The sequence below is a fragment of the Neoarius graeffei genome, chromosome 21 (genome assembly GCF_027579695.1).
Source record: "Neoarius graeffei isolate fNeoGra1 chromosome 21, fNeoGra1.pri, whole genome shotgun sequence".
NCBI classification, from domain to species: domain Eukaryota; kingdom Metazoa; phylum Chordata; class Actinopteri; order Siluriformes; family Ariidae; genus Neoarius; species Neoarius graeffei.
In genome coordinates this window covers 34,333,615-34,352,672 of record NC_083589.1, presented here as the reverse complement: position 1 = coordinate 34,352,672, position 19,058 = coordinate 34,333,615, and the positions used below count along the sequence as shown (strand labels likewise).

At 42.7% G+C, this 19,058-nt stretch overlaps 1 protein-coding gene across 5 annotated transcripts in view; it reads right to left on the bottom strand.

The window, feature by feature from the left end:
* usp6nl (USP6 N-terminal like) overlaps window positions 1–19,058 on the bottom strand; it is a 218,867-nt gene that overhangs the window by 44,583 nt on the left and 155,226 nt on the right. For all 5 annotated transcript variants that reach the window (XM_060903023.1, XM_060903020.1, XM_060903024.1 and 2 more), the window contains one exon: window positions 9,001–9,108. In XM_060903023.1, the coding sequence (XP_060759006.1) occupies window positions 9,001–9,108 (108 nt within the window). The remainder of the gene's footprint in view (window positions 1–9,000; window positions 9,109–19,058) is intronic.

The window sequence follows — 19,058 nt, the reverse complement described above, 5'->3', positions numbered from 1 at the left end:
GGGGTTATGGGTGGATTTCGATGAAATTCTACAGGGGGGGTATGGGTGGATTTCGATGAAATTCTACGGGGGGGTTATGGCTGGATTTCAATGCAATTCTACGGGGGGGGGGTTATGGGTGGATTTCGATGAAATTCTACAGGGGGGGGTATGGGTGGATTTCGATGAAATTCTACAGGGGGGTTATGGCTGGATTTCGATGAAATTCTACGGGGGGGGGGGGTTATGGGTGGATTTCGATGAAATTCTACGGGGGGGGGTATGGGTGGATTTCGATGAAATTCTACGGGGGGGGTATGGGTGGATTTCGATGAAATTCTACAGGGGGGGTATGGGTGGATTTCGATGAAATTCTACAGGGGGGGTATGGGTGGATTTCAATGAAATTCTATGGGGGGGGTTATGGCTGGATTTCGATGAAATTCTACGGGGGGGTTATGGGTGGATTTCGATGAAATTCTACAGGGGGGGTATGGGTGGATTTCAATGAAATTCTACGGGGGGGGTTATGGCTGGATTTCGATGAAATTCTACGGGGGGGGGTTATGGGTGGATTTCGATGAAATTCTACGGGGGGGGTTATGGGTGGATTTCGATGAAATTCTACGGGGGGGGGGTATGGGTGGATTTCGATGAAATTCTACGGGGGGGGGGTATGGCTGGATTTCGATGAAATTCTACGGGGGGGGGGTATGGGTGGATTTCGATGAAATTCTACAGGGGGGGTATGGGTGGATTTCAATGAAATTCTACGGGGGGGGTTATGGCTGGATTTCGATGAAATTCTACGGGGGGGGGGGTTATGGGTGGATTTCGATGAAATTCTACGGGGGGGTTATGGGTGGATTTCGATGAAATTCTACGGGGGGGTTATGGGTGGATTTTGATGAAATTCTACGGGGGGGTTATGGGTGGATTTCGATGAAATTCTACGGGGGGGGGGGTTATTGCTGGATTTCGATGAAATTCTGAGAATGGTTAACTTAGAACTGATAACTATTATCAATTAATTAATGGATTAATATATTCAATTTATTGCACTTTCTTTCCATTGCTTCCATATATTTTTTTTTTGTGGCAAACCACACAAATGCAAGCGCCTGGAATGTTTAGTTTTCTGCACCATGAACTAAATGGCTTTCCGTTTTCGCCTATTTCGTACAGCCAAGCCCACCTCCACTTGTTTTACACCTTTATCGATGGCAGACACATCAGTGCCTTCTTTCATGTAAAGCGCATCCATGCTGCCGAAACCGAAAGCAGAATGACATGCTCCTCTATGCTCGACGTCAACATAGAAAATTCGCTTAAATTAAAATTAAAATTATAATTTGACCTTACTTTGTGTTGAATACGACTTCAAAAACAATTCAAGATTTTATTAAGAGAAATATTGTGGCCAACACGAGTGTTAAGTTCCCTAAAAGATCGCGTGAAGTTGGCTGCTATCTACTTTGTGTTCATTCTCATTTTCCTCCATCATTTCATAGGCCAGAAACAGATGTTTTGACGTAATTTAACTTAGTAGGCTATGATTATTATTTAACCGTAGTCTTAGACATTTTTGACTGTTTGGGGCATTGAACGCTGGTGTATGATTTTCAGGGAATAAAGTTTAGCGCATGTCGGAACATCATTGCGCTCGCAGCCTCCAACTCCTCAAACCTCCTTTAAATTGTGATATAACGTAGGCTATAAGGCACGGTTCTAACATACCTTACACACTGGCCTAACGAAAATAATAATTGTTGGGGCGTCTGCTGATTTGTTAGCTATAAATTTAGGTCTAATTACTTCTGACAGTCTGCAAGCATTGCACCGTCAGGTCTTCAAGTCTGGCTGAAGCAGAGGAGCGGGCTTTCCGGGGTTTATTTTTTCGTTTTTTTTTTTTAACATGCTCTATTTCTATATGTCCAAGTTTGAACTAAGTCATTTTGGCAAGATTTAATTTAATACAAAACAGAAATGGTCAGACACAAGCACGCGGGAATGTATTTTGCCAATTTTGACAGCGCATGCTTTTTTAATGCCGCACCGTAGACAGCGAACGTTTAAACATGATCAAACATAGGAAATGAACGACACAAAGCATGGCTCAAAAACAAAAAAGTTAAATAAACCCTGCTGATAGTTGATGGTGTTGCAACACATCAGTGTTATAACCCAATCTCTACCCAACCACCCGTCATTTTAATTCTCCTCGGATCAGCACCGACCTCACATTTGGCCTTGGGAGAGTTCAGTTGACGGAAATCCGTCACACGATGGAAAACTTTAATCCATGCACACCTACTACATTTTACAGTACACGAGGGGAGAGTCAGGATGGATGCTTTTGAATGGCACAATTCATAATTCACTATGTGGGTGTACTGTATGTGTATGCGTGTGCACACATACGCAAGCACCAGCCGGATGTGTCTCGATAAGCAAAACCGAATACACCAAGTCACTGTTTTATCAAGTATATCTACATGATCTACATGTACTCCACTTTGCAGGTATGCAAATCTCAGTGTAGTTGTACAGTTACAAAAGGACCTACATGGAAGTTAAACCTGTTAAAGGTGCCAGTCAGTTCAATTTGTTCTAACGTGTCTTTCGCTGATGGTTCATCGAGTGTGGATTAAAGCAAGTAGACCCAGAAAGATATACCCATCACTGACTATGCTAGAAACACCTCATGGATGCACTGGGACGCATCCTCAGTGATGTATCCTGGGGTCCTCGGGTGTTTCGGGTCTCGCAACATCATACACCCTCACCCAGGCGACCCAGCCGGGGTTGATCAAGCCCCGACTTGCGTCCCAGTAGCAGTCCACGGATCACCCCTTTTAATCCAAAGCCACCGTGTGGCTTTCTCTGCGGCTTCGCTTGCGGATGCAATGGCCGTCTTCTTAGCTGCTCCTACTATGCCCAAGCGACTCAGGACTTTGCAGAGGGAGCGCCCTGCAAAACCCCTACAGCCGACTTCTATGGGCTCGTAGAGTTTCATAACAACGTAATAATAATAATCATCATCTTTTCTTCTTCTTCTTTTGCCTGCTCCCGATTAGGGGTCTCACAGTGGATCTTTCGTCTCCGCTGCTCCCTGTCTTCCGCATCCTTCTCTACCACTTTCATGTCCTCTCTCACCACATCCATGCATCTCCTCTTTGGCTTTCCTCGTTTTCGTGTGCCTGGCAGCTCCATCCTCAACATTCTCCTTCCAACATGCTCTGCGTCTCTTCTCAGGATGTGCCCGTACCATCTCAGTCTCATCTCTCTTAGCTTCATTCCCAAGCTCTCCACATGTGCTGTCCCTCTGATGTGCTCGTTCCTTATCCTGTCCAACCTCCCATCGCAAACCTTAACATCCTCAACTCCGCCACCTCCAACTCCACCTCCTGTCTCTTCGTTAAAGGAACAGTCCACCGTACTTCCATAATGAAATATGTTCTCTGAATTGAGACGAGCTGCTCCGTACCTCTCCGAGCTTTGCGCGACCTCCCAGTCAGTCAGACGCAGTCAGACGCGCTGTCACTCCTGTTAGCAATGTAGCTAGGCTCAGCATGGCCAATGGTATTTTTTGGGGCTGTAGTTAGATGCGACCAAACTCTTCCACGTTTTTCCTGTTTACATAGGTTTATATGACCAGTGATATGAAACAAGTTCAGTTACACAAATTGAAACGTGGCGATTTTCTATGCTATGGAAAGTCCGCACTATAATGACAGGCGTACTAATACCTTCTGCGCGCTTCGGCAGCGCATTGATACCTTCACTCCTGTTTTCCCCCTCTCCCCCGCCCCCCGGACTAGACTGTGTTCCAAGGAGTGCAGGCTACTTGTCTTGGTGGTCACGTTGGTTGTATTGACGGAAGTTAGGGGGGGCGGGGGAGAGAAAAAAAAAACAGGAGTGAAGGTATCAATGCGCTGTCGAAGCGCGCAGAAGGTGTTAGTACGCCTGTCATTATAGTGCGGACTTTCCATAGCATAGAAAATCGCCACGTTTCAATTTGTGTAACTGAACTTTGTTTCATGTCACTGGTCATATAAACCTATGTAAACAGGAAAAACGTGGAAGAGTTTGGTCGCATCTAACTACAGCCCCAAAAAATACCGTTGGCCATACTGAGCCTAGCTACATTGCTAACAGGAGTGACAGCGCGTCTGACTGCGTCTGACTGACTGGGAGGTCGCGCAAAGCTCAGAGAGGTACGGAGCAGCTCGTCTCAATTCAGATAAGAACATATTTCATTATGGAAGTACGGTGGACTGTTCCTTTAAGGGTACGGTCTCCAATCCATACATCACAGCTGGTCTCACTACTGTCTTATACAGCTTACCTTTCACTTTAGCTGGGACTTTCCTATCACAAATGACTCCTGAAATCCTTCTCCAACTGCTCCACCCTGCCTACACTCGCTCTCTCACCTCACTATCGCAGGCCCCATTTTCCTGCACAGTTGACCCCCAGGTACTCCTCTTTTCAAGCCGCATGTTAGGTTTGGCACAGTTTTATGCCGGATGCTCTTCCTGATGCAGCCCTCTCCAATTTATCCGGACTTGGGACCAGCACCAAGAGTATGTTTATGCACCCCAGTAGCTGGATTAACAACAACAACGACGACGAGACCATCAATGACGGCGTAGCTCACTCCGGCCCGTCTAGTCCAGAAGGAACGATCTAAAGTGGGCCACCTTGTGCAAGAAATGCTGCAAGCTATATACGTCCTAGGAATACTTACTTATTTGCCAGAAAGAATCCAAAACAGCGAGGAACTGACTGAGAAGACATGATTTTTATTGTATTGCTCATTAAGGCTTAATTAGTCCATAACATCATTCATAATTGTAATTAAGCAAATCTGGGTAGAAGTTATATGCACCCTAGGTACCCCGACCTTCAGGCCAGAAAATCAAAATCGGTGAAGAATTGAGGGAGAAGAAGCGATTTTCATGAAATGTAGACGACGCCGGATGACAGATAACACATGATGGCATTGGCCAGATGAGAGAATAATAATAATAATAATAATAATATGAAGAAGAAGAAGAATAGATGTTCAGTCGGCTCAAATCTTTGTTTTACAACCCCGATTCCAAAAAAAGTTGGGACAAAGTACAAATTGTAAATAAAAACGGAATGCAATGATGTGGAAGTTTCAAAATTCCATATTTTATTCAGAATAGAACATACCGGTAGATGACATATCAAATGTTTAAACTGAGAAAATGTATCATTTAAAGAGAAAAATTAGGTGATTTTAAATTTCATGACAACAACACATCTCAAAAAAGTTGGGACAAGGCCATGTTTACCACTGTGAGACATCCCCTTTTCTCTTTACAACAGTCTGTAAACGTCTGGGGACTGAGGAGACAAGTTGCTCCAGTTTAGGGATAGGAATGTTAACCCATTCTTGTCTAATGTAGGATTCTAGTTGCTCAACTGTCTTAGGTCTTTTTTGTCGTATCTTCCGTTTTATGATGCGCCAAATGTTTTCTATGGGTGAAAGATCTGGACTGCAGGCTGGCCAGTTCAGTACCCGGACCCTTCTTCTACGCAGCCATGATGCTGTAATTGATGCAGTATGTGGTTTGGCATTGTCATGTTGGAAAATGCGAGGTCTTCCCTGAAAGAGACGTCGTCTGGATGGGAGCATATGTTGCTCTAGAACCTGGATATACCTTTCAGCATTGATGGTGTCTTTCCAGATGTGTAAGCTGCCCATGCCACACGCACTAATGCAACCCCATACCATCAGAGATGCAGGCTTCTGAACTGAGCGCTGATAACAACTTGGGTCGTCCTTCTCCTCTTTAGTCCGAATGACACGGCGTGCCTGATTTCCATAAAGAACTTCAAATTTTGATTCGTCTGACTACAGAACAGTTTTCCACTTTGCCACAGTCCATTTTAAATGAGCCTTGGCCCAGAGAAGACGTCTGCGCTTCTGGATCATGTTTAGATACGGCTTCTTCTTTGAACTATAGAGTTTTAGCTGGCAACGGCGGATGGCACGGTGAATTGTGTTCACAGATAATGTTGTCTGGAAATATTCCTGAGCCCATTTTGTGATTTCCAATACAGAAGCATGCCTGCATGTGATGCAGTGCCGTCTAAGGGCCCGAAGATCACGGGCACCCAGTATGGTTTTCCGGCCTTGACCCTTACGCACAGAAATTCACACACACAGATGATATTATGCACTGTAGATGATGATATGTTCAAACTCTTTGCAATTTTACACTGTCGAACTCCTTTCTGATATTGCTCCACTATTTGTCGGCGCAGAATTAGGGGGATTGGTGATCCTCTTCCCATCTTTACTTCTGACAGCCGCTGCCACTCCAAGATGCTCTTTTTATACCCAGTCATGTTAATGACCTATTGCCAATTGACCTAATGAGTTGCAATTTGGTCCTCCAGCTGTTCCTTTTTTGTACCTTTAACTTTTCCAGCCTCTTATTGCCCCTGTCCCAACTTTTTTGAGATGTGTTGCGGTCATGAAATTTCAAATGAGCCAATATTTGGCATGAAATTTCAAAATGTCTCACTTTCGACATTTGATATGTTGTCTATGTTCTATTGTGAATACAATATCAGTTTCTGAGATTTGTAAATTATTGCATTCCGTATTTATTTACAATTTGTTCTTTGTCCCGACTTTTTTGGAATCGGGGTTGTATAATGAACTTTTGTGTAAACTGTTTTTCAACAGTCTTTCATAAACATTTTTACTTTTGTTAATGATTTCTTACATTACCCACAACTGCCTACTGCAAATGGCACCGGTGGGATGCTAGTCTGGACCTCCAACTTCCAACTAGGAAATACGAAAGAAAATTCCCCCTCGAGACAGAATTTCTACTCAGAAAGTTGGGACGGTCTCGTGGCCTGCGATTGACATGAAATCAACATGGCTGCTCACAACATCAACAGTAAACAAAGTCAGCCTTCGTTACCTTTAAATGAGTTAAACTGCAAATACAAGTTTGCTTCAGATCTATCAAAACACACACACACTTGTGAAATCTACAACACTGACTATACAGTTCACTGTTCCGAGGTAAATATACTTCACTCATCATAGTTAGCTTGTGAGATTTTTAAAGCCAAGATGAACATGGAGGCCATGTTTTTTCCCCCACTTTGGAGTGCACAGAAGTAAAAAACAATGTTATTCCCAGTTCCGACTTCCAGCTTCCTCAAGTTAAGGCCTTTACTGTGTCCAGCTCTCCCTCGGTGTCGTCAGCTCCATCATGCTTGTCCTAGAACTCACAGAACACGAACTAGCTGAGCCCAGTCTCCGCTCCAACCCATACAGTCAGATAGCTGTACTGTATATTCCGGTACTTAGAATCCAACTTTCACTGTCTCTACTAATACTGTGCTGGATTTCTCATGAATATGAAAAATGAACACTGCTAGAAAAGAGTGAGTGAGAAAAGAGCAAAAAAAAAAATCATTTTTGCCAAGACTGAATCTCATATCTGAAATTAATGAAAAATGTTCTCCAATTAAACAACATAAGTGTGTTAACAGTGTCACTCTGAGACATCAGCATACCACAAGACTACGAACTTCTCATCGGAATAATAAGAAAAAAAAAATAAACGTAGCACCAACCGACAGATTAGCAGAATCACTAAACACATCATAAATATTTAAATATAAACATTCAAGGGGAACTGAAGGCAAATTTTTTATCATCAAAATTCTATTTCTCATTTTATTAAATATCGGAATGCATTTTTGAGAGCTATTTTGTCACTGCTGTAGCAAGTTATGAGTGCTTGGAATACGCTCTGTAATATATCAGTCCATATGTCAAAGCAATGACCGTAAACGAGATTCGTTGAGACCTGTGCGAGACATCGTAGGACGGAAGTAAAACGTACAGCGGAAATCAAACCCTGTGTCCAAAATTGCTCACTAGTTCACTACTCCCTACTCACCATATAGGGAATTACTATATAGAGGACTATACAGTGAGCTCATTGGTAAAATGAAAAAACACTTTTGGACACTACTCCGTCGCGCTGGTATTTACGTCATTACTGTCGCACAGCTAAAACGTGCCAGATCAGTCAACTGCTGGGTTTTCAAAATAATAAATACATGCGTGTATTTTTGTGATAAATCCATATTATACTGAGCGCATTTCCTACATTAATCAATACAAAGCACCTGCATCTTTCAGTTTTTTTTTTAAATCAAGGCTGAATACTTTCTTCTTTGCCGCTGCCTTTAATTAAATCAAATTTGAGACTTTTAATTTGATTTCTTTCAGCGCGACCGCAATGCATGATGGGATATATTGCTTTGGTTAGTGACTATCGGTTGTACACTACTTTTCGTGATGCATTGTGGGATACTTTGAGTGCACTATATAGGGTGTAAATAATCCTCACTAAGGTTTCGGACAGCACTACAAAATGGCGTCCTCACTATATAGTGCCCTGTATAGTGAGTAGGGAGCGATTTCGGACACAGGGAAAGTGACCAACATCTGCCAACATTGTCAAAATGTTGCACGCCCTCTTTCGAATGCTGATGTAATCAAGCCGGAAGTTTTGTTTGTTTTGATAGCAATCAGGAAAGTTTGAAAAAAGTCGGCAGTAATCGTCATTTAGACTCGTTTTTGTGCAATATTTCATTTGGAAAACGGTTTTCAAAATGGCGGCACTGACACCTGGCTGACACTTCACGTTTCGAAGTCTCGCACAAGTCTCGTGAAGATCATGCGGATAAGCGACGCCTGCCGTGGACCAAACGAACTAAATTCAACATGGCTAAAATCCAAACAGGCTGATTAAGTATAATATTTAATTGCGATTAGTTGCCAATATGAGTCACGATATAAGGCTACTAAAGCCAAAAACGTAATTGAATCACACGTTAATTAAGAAATAAAGCAAGTTTAAAAATGACTTCAGTTCTCCTTTAATGTATTACAGCATGGACTTTTCCTTTAATAAGCATGCAGGGAGGTGTGTGTTGGTGTGTGTGTACCTCGTAGAAGTCCTTCTTCTCCTCTTTGATTTTAGGGACGTCAAGGAGGAGACACCAGACCTGTCCTCGAAGCTGTAGTGGGATTCCTTTATAGATCCTCCTTACCAGCTGCACACACACACACACACAGAGTTTTGTTAGAATCAGAACTCTAGCACATCTCGCTGAACAATAAAACAAACAGCTGTATGATGAGCTTGTACCACAATGTGAAACAATACATCGGCTTTATAAGTAGTTCGCATGAGCGGATCGGCGCTTATTGCTCCATCTCCTGTACTAAAAATCACACTAGACGCGTCTAGGTTTCATTTCAGCTTTACAGGAAACACTGTTCATGCTGCCTGAGTCATCGTATGATTAAACACTAAACATTACAATCAGGGATATTTTTGCTCGGGATATATACGGGATGCATATGGCTCTTCGAGACACACACTGTTAGTACGATAAGCAATTCAAATCACCGTCATCCTCTTTTCGATGAAAATGCTGCAGTTGCTGATGTTCTCTCTCTCCTGCTCAGCACAGAACTGGGGCGGTTTTAAACCGAACAGTATGTCGGGGCAACTTTTCTAGCCAGTTGGGGTTAAGCTGACGACGTGGGTCTATACACATGAACAGTTTAACAAAAGTTTATATTTGTGTATGCAGGCTTGTAGTACTCGAGTCCGACTAGTGCCCTAATTTTAAGGACTCGTGACTCGACTCGGACTTGAACACCGATGACTCGGACTTGGACTCGTGCATTAACTGCATTAGGACTCGGATTTTTTCTTTATTTTTTATAACATGCCATAATAATTTGGCATAAGATATTTATATCTACATTAATTTTGTACTAATTTCATGTAAGAGTGTCACACCTGCGCACCTTGGCGTATGCATCAGATAGACTCTCGGGCGCGCTCCGGACAGCGCGTGCACCAAGCGGACTCTCGCGTGCGCCATAAACGACTCACACCTGCACAGGATTAAGGTGCAATCAGCGCGCCTATATAGAAACTGTGAAAACACGCTTACTTTGTGAAGTATTGAGTTGGGTTGCTGAAACATTACTGAGCCTTATTTCCTTGTTTGGTTTCCTGATCCCTGATTTCCTGTTTCTCGTCTTTGATTCTGCCGAGTCTACGATAGCCTGTTCGTGTCTCGCTCGACCTATTGCCCGTTTCACCGTTTAACGATTTTGCCTGCCGTTCTGGATTGTTTACCGTCTTCATTTGGATTAATAAACACCTTCTGCACTTACATCCGTCTCTCAACCATCTCTGACAGAATACTTCACACTCCCTGACAACGAGAAGCACATTCACCTGTTCATACGCCATGTTCAGGAACAAACTAATGTTAATAGTGCTAAAACAGCCACCGTCAAATGGTGCGGTTGGAGTCTTGGACTCGACTCAATTTTTTTTTTTAATGACTTGGACTTGAACGCTGGGGACTTGAGACTGGACTCAGACTCGAGGTTTAGTGACTCGACTACAACACTGTGTGTATACATCACTTCCTCTCGAACCATGATTAGCATATATGCCCCATGTTACCTAAAATACAGACTGGAAACACTAGACATTTACCTTCCATCCAATCCAGACTGCTCTAAGGTGGTTGTTGCGTCATGATCAACAGTTGGAAGTAATGAAGTACAAATACTTTGGTACTGCACTTTGAGTTTTCAGGTATCTGTGCTGAGTTTCCTCCAAAAGCATCGTAACACAAAGATCATCGTTAAATGGTAGAACGAGCAGCACAATGAACACTCTCTCTCCTAGTTAAGATACTCTTAGTTTTAAGAGGCTTTTGGGAAACTGACCACTGTACTTTGAGTATTTATTTTTCCTGACAACTTTTTACTTTTACTCGCTACATTTTAACACGGATGTTTGTACTTTCAAATCCTTACATTTTCAAAATCAGGCTCGTTATTTCAGTTTTAAAGGAGAACTCAAGTCATTTTTAAACTGGCTTTATTTCTTAATTAACGTGTTATTCAAGTACGTTTTCGGTTTTAGTAACCTTATATCGTGACTCATATTGGCAACTAAGTGCAATTAAATATTATACTCATCAGCCTATTCAGTTTTTAGCCGTGTTGAATTTAGTTCGTTTGGTCCACGGCAGGCGTCGCTTATCCGCGCGATCTTCACGAGACTTGTGCGAGACTTCGAAACGTGAAGCGTCAGCCAGGTGTCAGTGTCGCCATTTTGAAAACTGTTTTCCAAACGAAATATTGCACAGAAACGAGTTTAAATGACGATTACTGCCTACTTTTTACAAACATTCCTGATTGCTATCAAAACAAACAAAACTTCCGGCTTGATTACATCAGCATTCGAAAGAGGGCGTGCGCGTCTTTTGACAACGTTGGCAGATGTTGGTCACTTTGATTTCCGCTGTACGTTTTACTTCCGTCCTACGATGTCTCGCACAGGTCTCAACGAATCTCGTTTACGGCCATTGCTTTGACATATGGACTGATATATTACAGAGCATATTTCAAACACTCAGAACTTGCTACAACAGTGACAAAATAGCGATCAACTAGATAGAACTCTATGCCAACGGCGTCGATGGGGATGCCTCCGCCTGGTAGACTACACGCCTTAAGTTGTGATTTGGGGATGGACATTTGACCTCACAGTAATCTTGTCCTGTGACCTTTAAACCTCAAAATCTAATCAGTTCATGTTTGTCCCAAAGCGCACCAATGGTGAAAGTTTGGTGAAATTCCTTTCATTAGCCTTTGAGATATTATGTTCACAAGGTTTCGGGACAGACGCACGCACGGACGGGACCTCACAGTAATCTTGACCTGTGACCTTTTAACAGGCATGAAAACGGGTCGGGGTGAAAAAGGTGAGAAGGGTGCGCGAGTGGTGACGTGGCCTCTGGTGTTGTTTTATTTTGTTTGGGGGGGGGTCCTCCCCCAGAATAAATATTATAGCCTCCTTACTAAGTATACTGTATTGACATTTGCACAAGGACATACAGTACAAATACATGTAGTTATAGTGAAATTATGCCCTGGAAAAAAATGCGAATAATAGAATGAAGAAAGTGGAACACACAAGGAATAGTGATCATTTTTTCCTTTTATTTGCCTGGACCACCAGTGTCTCCATGGCCCGCTTTCGCCGAGTTGCCACATGTTTCAGCCTTGCCCGCTTCTCTCCTTCAGCAGTCGGTTTCATGGCCTGCTGAGCACTGCAAGTTGCTTGAGAGCCATACTTGCTCTGCTGCTTTTCCTCCTTGTTCACCCTCTGCTGGTGTTTGTATGTGGCTGCTGCAGAGTTAATGTTCTTGCACAATGTTCTGTCCACTTCCCCAAACTTCACGTCCTCCCTTCTAAAGAGCTGCATAGCTGTCTTCCCCCTGGACATCAGCGTGTACTTGACCGTCTGTACTGCATTAAATGTTTCCACATTCATGTTGCCACTCCTTTGATCAATTACATCATTCATCATACTAAATGAGGACTCGACTCTAGGTCCATGAAAGATGGAGAGACAACACTTAACCAGTGCACCCAGGGAGGGGTACTTGTCTGGTCTGTCGAAGACATGACCCCACCACTCCACGATGCTCTCTCCCTCCTTGAAGCTGGGGATGGTCAGGTCAACACTGAACCGCACAAGTTCCCTCTGGATATCCTGGTCTGCTGGCAAGAGGTGCCCCAGCATACCACTCAGCCTACCGAGATATGGAAGTACCTGCAGCTTTCAGCTCTTTTTAAATCAAGGCTGAATACTTTCTTCTTTGCTGCTGTCTTTTATTAAATCAAATTTGAGACTTTTAATTTGATTTCTTTCAGCACGGACAGCACTACAAAATGGTGTCTCCACTATACAGTGCCCTATAGATAGTTTTCACTGACGTCACGGCATTCCGGGGAACGCCCCCCAGCTGCCATCTTGGGGGGCAAACAAAACGAACCATCGCCACTACTAGCTACGCTATCTCGGACGAATTTATGAAGTTATATAGTCAGTTTTCTAAAATAAAGATCAATGTCGGCAAAATCAAGCAAACAGAAGTATATAGATACATTAGACAACAGCTCATGACAACGGTATGCAGCCAAACTGGCCTTGATTGGGGGAATTGACCCCTACGAAGTGGACAAAGATGCATTTTCAAGTGACTATGCAGGGCTGCCAAAGCCTGAAACTGCCAAAGCCTGCTCCAAAGCCTGAAACTGACTTCATCAAACTTGAAAGGCTGTCTGATATATACAACTTTATATATTCACAGCGCGCCTTTTGGCGGATGCCGCCTGAATCACGCAGATCCGATTTTTTTTTTTTTTAGGGGGGGCGTTGGAGTGTCTGATTATAATTTCAAAGTAAATTCTGTATTAAAATTACTAAATAAGCAAATCCGTTACAGTCCATGAAACAGGAAGTATAAGGATGAGGAAAAAAACAGTTTAAATCGCAAAGCTACGCACATTTGTGCAGCCCGAGCGGTGTGCAGGACTGCGCAAATGTGCGCAGCTTTGCGATTTAAGCGATTTAAACTGTTTTTTTCCTCATCCTTATACTTCCTGTTTCATGGACTGTAACGGATTTGCTTATTTAGTAATTTTAATACAGAATTTACTTTGAAATTATAATCAGACACTCCAACGCCCCCCCTAAAAAAAAATCGGATCTGCGCGATTCAGGCGGCATCCGCCAAAAGGCGCACTGTTTGCATCCCAAACACAAATCAAATCATACAGAATAGACCTAAAATGTTTTTCAAAAATGACCCTTGCGTGAGTGAAGTGACAAGTTTCAAATAGAAACGTGACAAACGAGCGATATTAAGTGTACATTACAATGTAAATGTACACTCAGCGGTTCCAGTTAGGCATTCTCCAGAGATTGTTCTCATGATGTTTTGGTTTCCAAAAACAAACAAACACAATTGATTGTTTATTTAAACAACTTACCACTTATAAAATGATCGGAGCAGACTTTGCTGTGTTTGGAAGGCTGATAATCCTTGCAGTTGATTCTCGCAAGCCATAGATTTCTCCTTTGTATGCTGAGTTTGTTTGCTCGCCTTCGTGCTCCCGTACAGTGGGAATTCCATAAAAGCTCCGCTTGACTTCATCATCTGACCTATTACGACAGCCATGAATACAACAGGTGTGCACCATTGCTAGCTTTAAATAGCCTGCTTGGGTTCTTTTGAAGACTTTGTACTCGCGCGTTACAATGTGTGCTCAGTCACCCGTACGGTAAGCTTGACCCCCAAGATGGCCGCCACTAGAGAATCCCCGACTCTGTGACGTCATGTGAAAACTATCTATATAGACCCCTTTGCAGTAAACGTCATTCATACGCAAGAGGAAATTGCGCGCGCAGCCTGGACTCAAAAAAGACTCAGAAATGCCTAGTTGTTGTGTTTTCGGGTGTCAGAATCGTAGCAGTGATGGGGTTAAAATGTTCAGAATTCCAGCAGGATCTCACCCATTCCAAAAAAATCGCCGACGTCTATGGCTACAAGCCATCAAACGTGTAGACTGGGATGAAAGCACTATCAAAAATGCGCGGGTTTGCAGCGCCCACTTCATCACAGGTAAGATCAGGCTATTTATTAAACCTTTCTTTTTTATTCTTTCTAGTCTTCGTTTATTGATGTAGCAAAATACTTTGGTAACGTTTGTCTGATTAGCTGGGTCATAGTTACACAATGTAATGAATATTGTTAGCATGTTAACTTAGCTTTGCATGCAATTTTGTTTGTAGGAGAGGTCTCGCTTGACTCAAGCAGTCCAGATTTTGTGCCATCATTATTTGTGTATGCCGAAAATCACAATTTTAAAGCAAGGATGGAAAGGTAAAATTGTGTGCCCTCACTCTAAATGCCAACTTACAATTTATTTTGGTTGCGATTCCAGCTTTCTCGTTTGCGCTCCCTGACTTTTTGCTTGCAGTTTTGGCACAAACTTCACGTGTGGGTGGGCTGTCCAGGAATGCATTCCCATTGGCTAACTTGTGTTTGACTGACAGCTACGCTCAGCCATTCCCTACTCGGATTCTGGCGGACTGTTTAACGAGTGACCGATCCATTGACGGTAAACAAGGATCGAGTGGACTTCAGTAGCGACTATGATATTGAATTAACTCAACAAAGTGTAAATTCAATATCATAGTCGCCACTGAAGTCCACTCCATCCTTGTTTACCGTCAATGGATCGGTCACTCGTCAAACAGTCCGCCAGAATCCGAGTAGGAAATGGCCGCAACAGCCTCCGGGGGAAATCGCTGAGCGTAGCTGTCAGTCAAACACCAGTTAGCCAATGGGAATGCATTCCTGGACAGCCCACCCACACGGGAAGTTTGTGCCAAAACTGCAAGCAAAAAGTCAGGGAGCGCAAACGAGAGAGCTGGAATCGCAACCAAAATAAATTACGTCAAACAAAACTGAGAAAGACGCGGAACAAAAATAAAAGGTTTCTGAAGAGTAATAGACTGATATTATGCACGATTACACGAATAATTTGTTTGCCAGTCTAAAAAAATTGACTTTTTTTTTGTTTTTTTGTATTTTGATTTGTCGTTTTTGTTTGATATTTCAAAAGTATTGTATGAACATTTTGGCACAAAATTGATTCCATAGACTCCTCAGATATATTACGCGAGATCAAGTTAGCGTGGCACAGAAACTGCCAAAAGAAATGTCCTTCTAAGGGTTAATTTTTACTTTGACACTTTGCGTACATTTCAGAGCCTGTACTTTTACGAGAGTTTTTTTTTTTTCTTTTCCACAAGGATCTGTACTTATACTTCAGTAGACACCGTGTATACTTTTGTGACCACCGGTCACGGTGTATAATCCACACTCATTCGTGTGTGATCCTAAGACACGCTCCCTGCCATGGGCTTTCTCTGCCTCCAGACCTGCCTCCAAACCTGACACTAGCGTGGTTCCTGCTGCTTTTTCACGCCGCCATTTTGCTTGTACAATTCACGTTCCTGTCACAGTGAAAAACCTTTTCCCGAAGCCTCAGTGACTGACACTTTCCAAAAGCTGCCTCTGTGATTATTACTTTATAAGCTACGATATTAGTCTCGGCTCATATTAAGACTCTGGCAAACATACCGACACGTAATATCCTGTATATTATCAAGACGGTTAATCTGACTTGTATTTGCTTTTTATAACCCAAGCACTATTATACTTTCATTAATAAGGTTCATGTGAAAATCCCACTGTCCAGTGTCACCCTGAAGATGCTCAATTTTTGACTCTGGCTCCTCGTGTCGTCTTCGGGAGTGTTTCCTTGCCACTGTTGCCTCTGGTTTGCTCATTAGGGGACTAAACCTGTGTCGGAACAACTGGAAGAAGAGCCACGGGATGTTTGGTACCATGATGCAATGTGTGGAGGATTATCTCTCGTCTCTCCTTCTCATTGCTATTTCCACACTAACCCACTGTCTTACCGTGCCCTCAAGTGCCCAAAAGTAGTGCTGTAGCATTCACATGGGACACACACACACACAGCATTATAGATTCAGCAGAGCGCTCATTTTCCGCTAGTTACTGTTAAAAATTCAGTACACACACACACACACTTGGTCAAAGAAGATGAGGCTTGTGTGAATAAATATTCTGACCTAAAGAGGTTAAATAGGCATACAACAAAGAGCCAAATCTAACATGTTTAAACATAACGTTAATGGCGGTGATCATTAGAAAGTGAATAAATACTAAGAGTGTAATATTCGGACGATTTGGTTAGGACACATTTTTGAATGGAGGCTATTCAACTAAATCGCCTTGTATCGTATCTGGTCCAGGGATATCGTCAGATATTCAGGAATTTTACAGCAGCATATTAGGGCCAGTGTAGGTTAAAAAAAAATTCAGTTCGGAAGTAAAATTACGAAGCTGGGACAAGGGAGGGGTATTCCTTTAAAAAAAAAAAAATTATATTTAAAAAAAAAAAAACGCTCAGCATTACCAAGTCATAAATTTCCCCAAAAAATAAAAAAATAAATTCTCAGAGAATATCTGAGGGTTATCAAGTCATAAATTTACTAGGTTAAAAAAAAAAAAAAAAACTTAGAAAAATTGTTTTTTTATTTTCTTTTTTTGGTCGAGGAACCACATCGATTCACTTTTCCGGCTCAACATCACGGCTGAGCTGAGAGTAAAAGCATGTGCAGTTTTTCCTTAGAGAGAGAGAGCGAGAGATAGATAAACTCAATCAATCAAGCAAATTTTCTCCTACATTTCCGAGAAAGCAGGGCGGCACGGTGGTGTAGTGGTTAGCGCTGTCACCTCACAGCAAGAAGGTCCGGGTTCGAGCCCCGGGGCCGGCGAGGGCCTTTCTGTGTGGAGTTTGCATGTTCTCCCCGTGTCTGCGTGGGTTTCCTCCGGGTGCTCCGGTTTCCCCCACAGTCCAAAGACATGCAGGTTAGGTTAACTGGTGACTCTAAATTGAGCGTAGGTGTGAATGTGAGTGTGAATGGTTGTCTGTGTCTATGTGTCAGCCCTGTGATGACCTGGCGACTTGTCCAGGGTGTACCCTGCCTTTCGCCCGTAGTCAGCTGGGATAGGCTCCAGCTTGCCTGTGACCCTGTAGAAGGATAAAGCGGCTACAGATAATGAGATGAGATGAGATTTCCGAGAAAGCACTGCAGCAGGGAAGCATGTGATTGTTTTCTCAGAGATTTATGACTTTACAATCTCGGAAATGTTCTTGAAGGGTTTTTTTTTTTTGTCTTGTACTATCACCCCTCCCCAGCTCTGTAATTTTTAACCTTTTTTTTCCCCCTCCATAAATTTATAACTTTGATTTCAGAGTATATCTGCTTTTTTTTCCTTGCAAATTTATGACTTTATAATCTTAGAAAATCAGTTTTTCTTGCAAATTTAGGCCTTTAATCTTGGAAATTCTGAGTTTTCCTCTGAATATTACCACTTTCCCTCAGCTCCGTAATTTTTCCCTACAAAAGCCCAAATACACCGTCGTAATAATTGGCCTAAGAGTTGAAATTGTACTGTAATCACAGCATGTTCAGTGGCATCATCAAAGATCACATCTTTGCCTTAAAGGAACAGTCCACCGTACTTCCATAATGAAATATGCTCTTATCTGAATTGAGATGAGCTGATCCGTACCTCTCCGAGCTTTGCGCGACCTCCCAGTCAGTCCGACGCGCTGTCACTCCTGTTAGCAATGTAGCTAGGCTCAGCATGGCCAATGGTATTTTTTGGGGCTGTAGTTAGATGTGACCAAACTCTTCCGCGTTTTTCCTGTTTACATAGGTTTATATGACCAGTGACATGAAACAAGTTCAGTTACACAAATTGAAACGTGGCGATTTTCTATGCTATGGAAAGTCCGCACTATAATGACCGGCGTACTAACACCTTCTGCGCGCTTCGGCAGCGCATTGGTACGGAGCTCAGATATCAATGCGCTGCCGAAGCACGCAGAAGGTGTTAGTACGCCTGTCATTATAGTGCGGACTTTCCATAGCATAGAAAATCGCTACGTTTCAATTTGTGTCACTGCTCATATAAACCTATGTAAACAGGAAAAACGTGGAAGAGTTTGGTCGCATCTAACTACAGCCCCAAAAAATACCATTGGCCATGCTGAGCCTAGCTACATTGCTAACAGGAGTGACAGCGCGTCTGACTGACTGGGAGGTCGCGCAAAGCTCGGAGAGGTACGGAGCAGCTCGTCTCAATTCAGATAAGAGCATATTTCATTATGGAAGTACGGTGGACTGTTCCTTTAAGGACTGAAATTGGGTCGTGATGTGTGGAAGCTGCAGATGCGTTCAACCGCAAGCAGACTGACAGGTCAAAATATTCAACCTGTAAAAGGATTATACTGAAAATGTCCTGGTTTTGTGTGTGTGTTTACTGGACACTAATGCAGAAGCAGTTAAATATCCACCATCCGGCTGAGTTTTTGAAATCGCCACAGCTGACACACACACACGCGTCTCAACTGCAGAGCAGAAAATATTATTACACCAGTTTATACTTTCCTTAAACCTGAAATGGTGGAAATGTACAAGTATATCCAAATCCTCTTTATTTTAAGC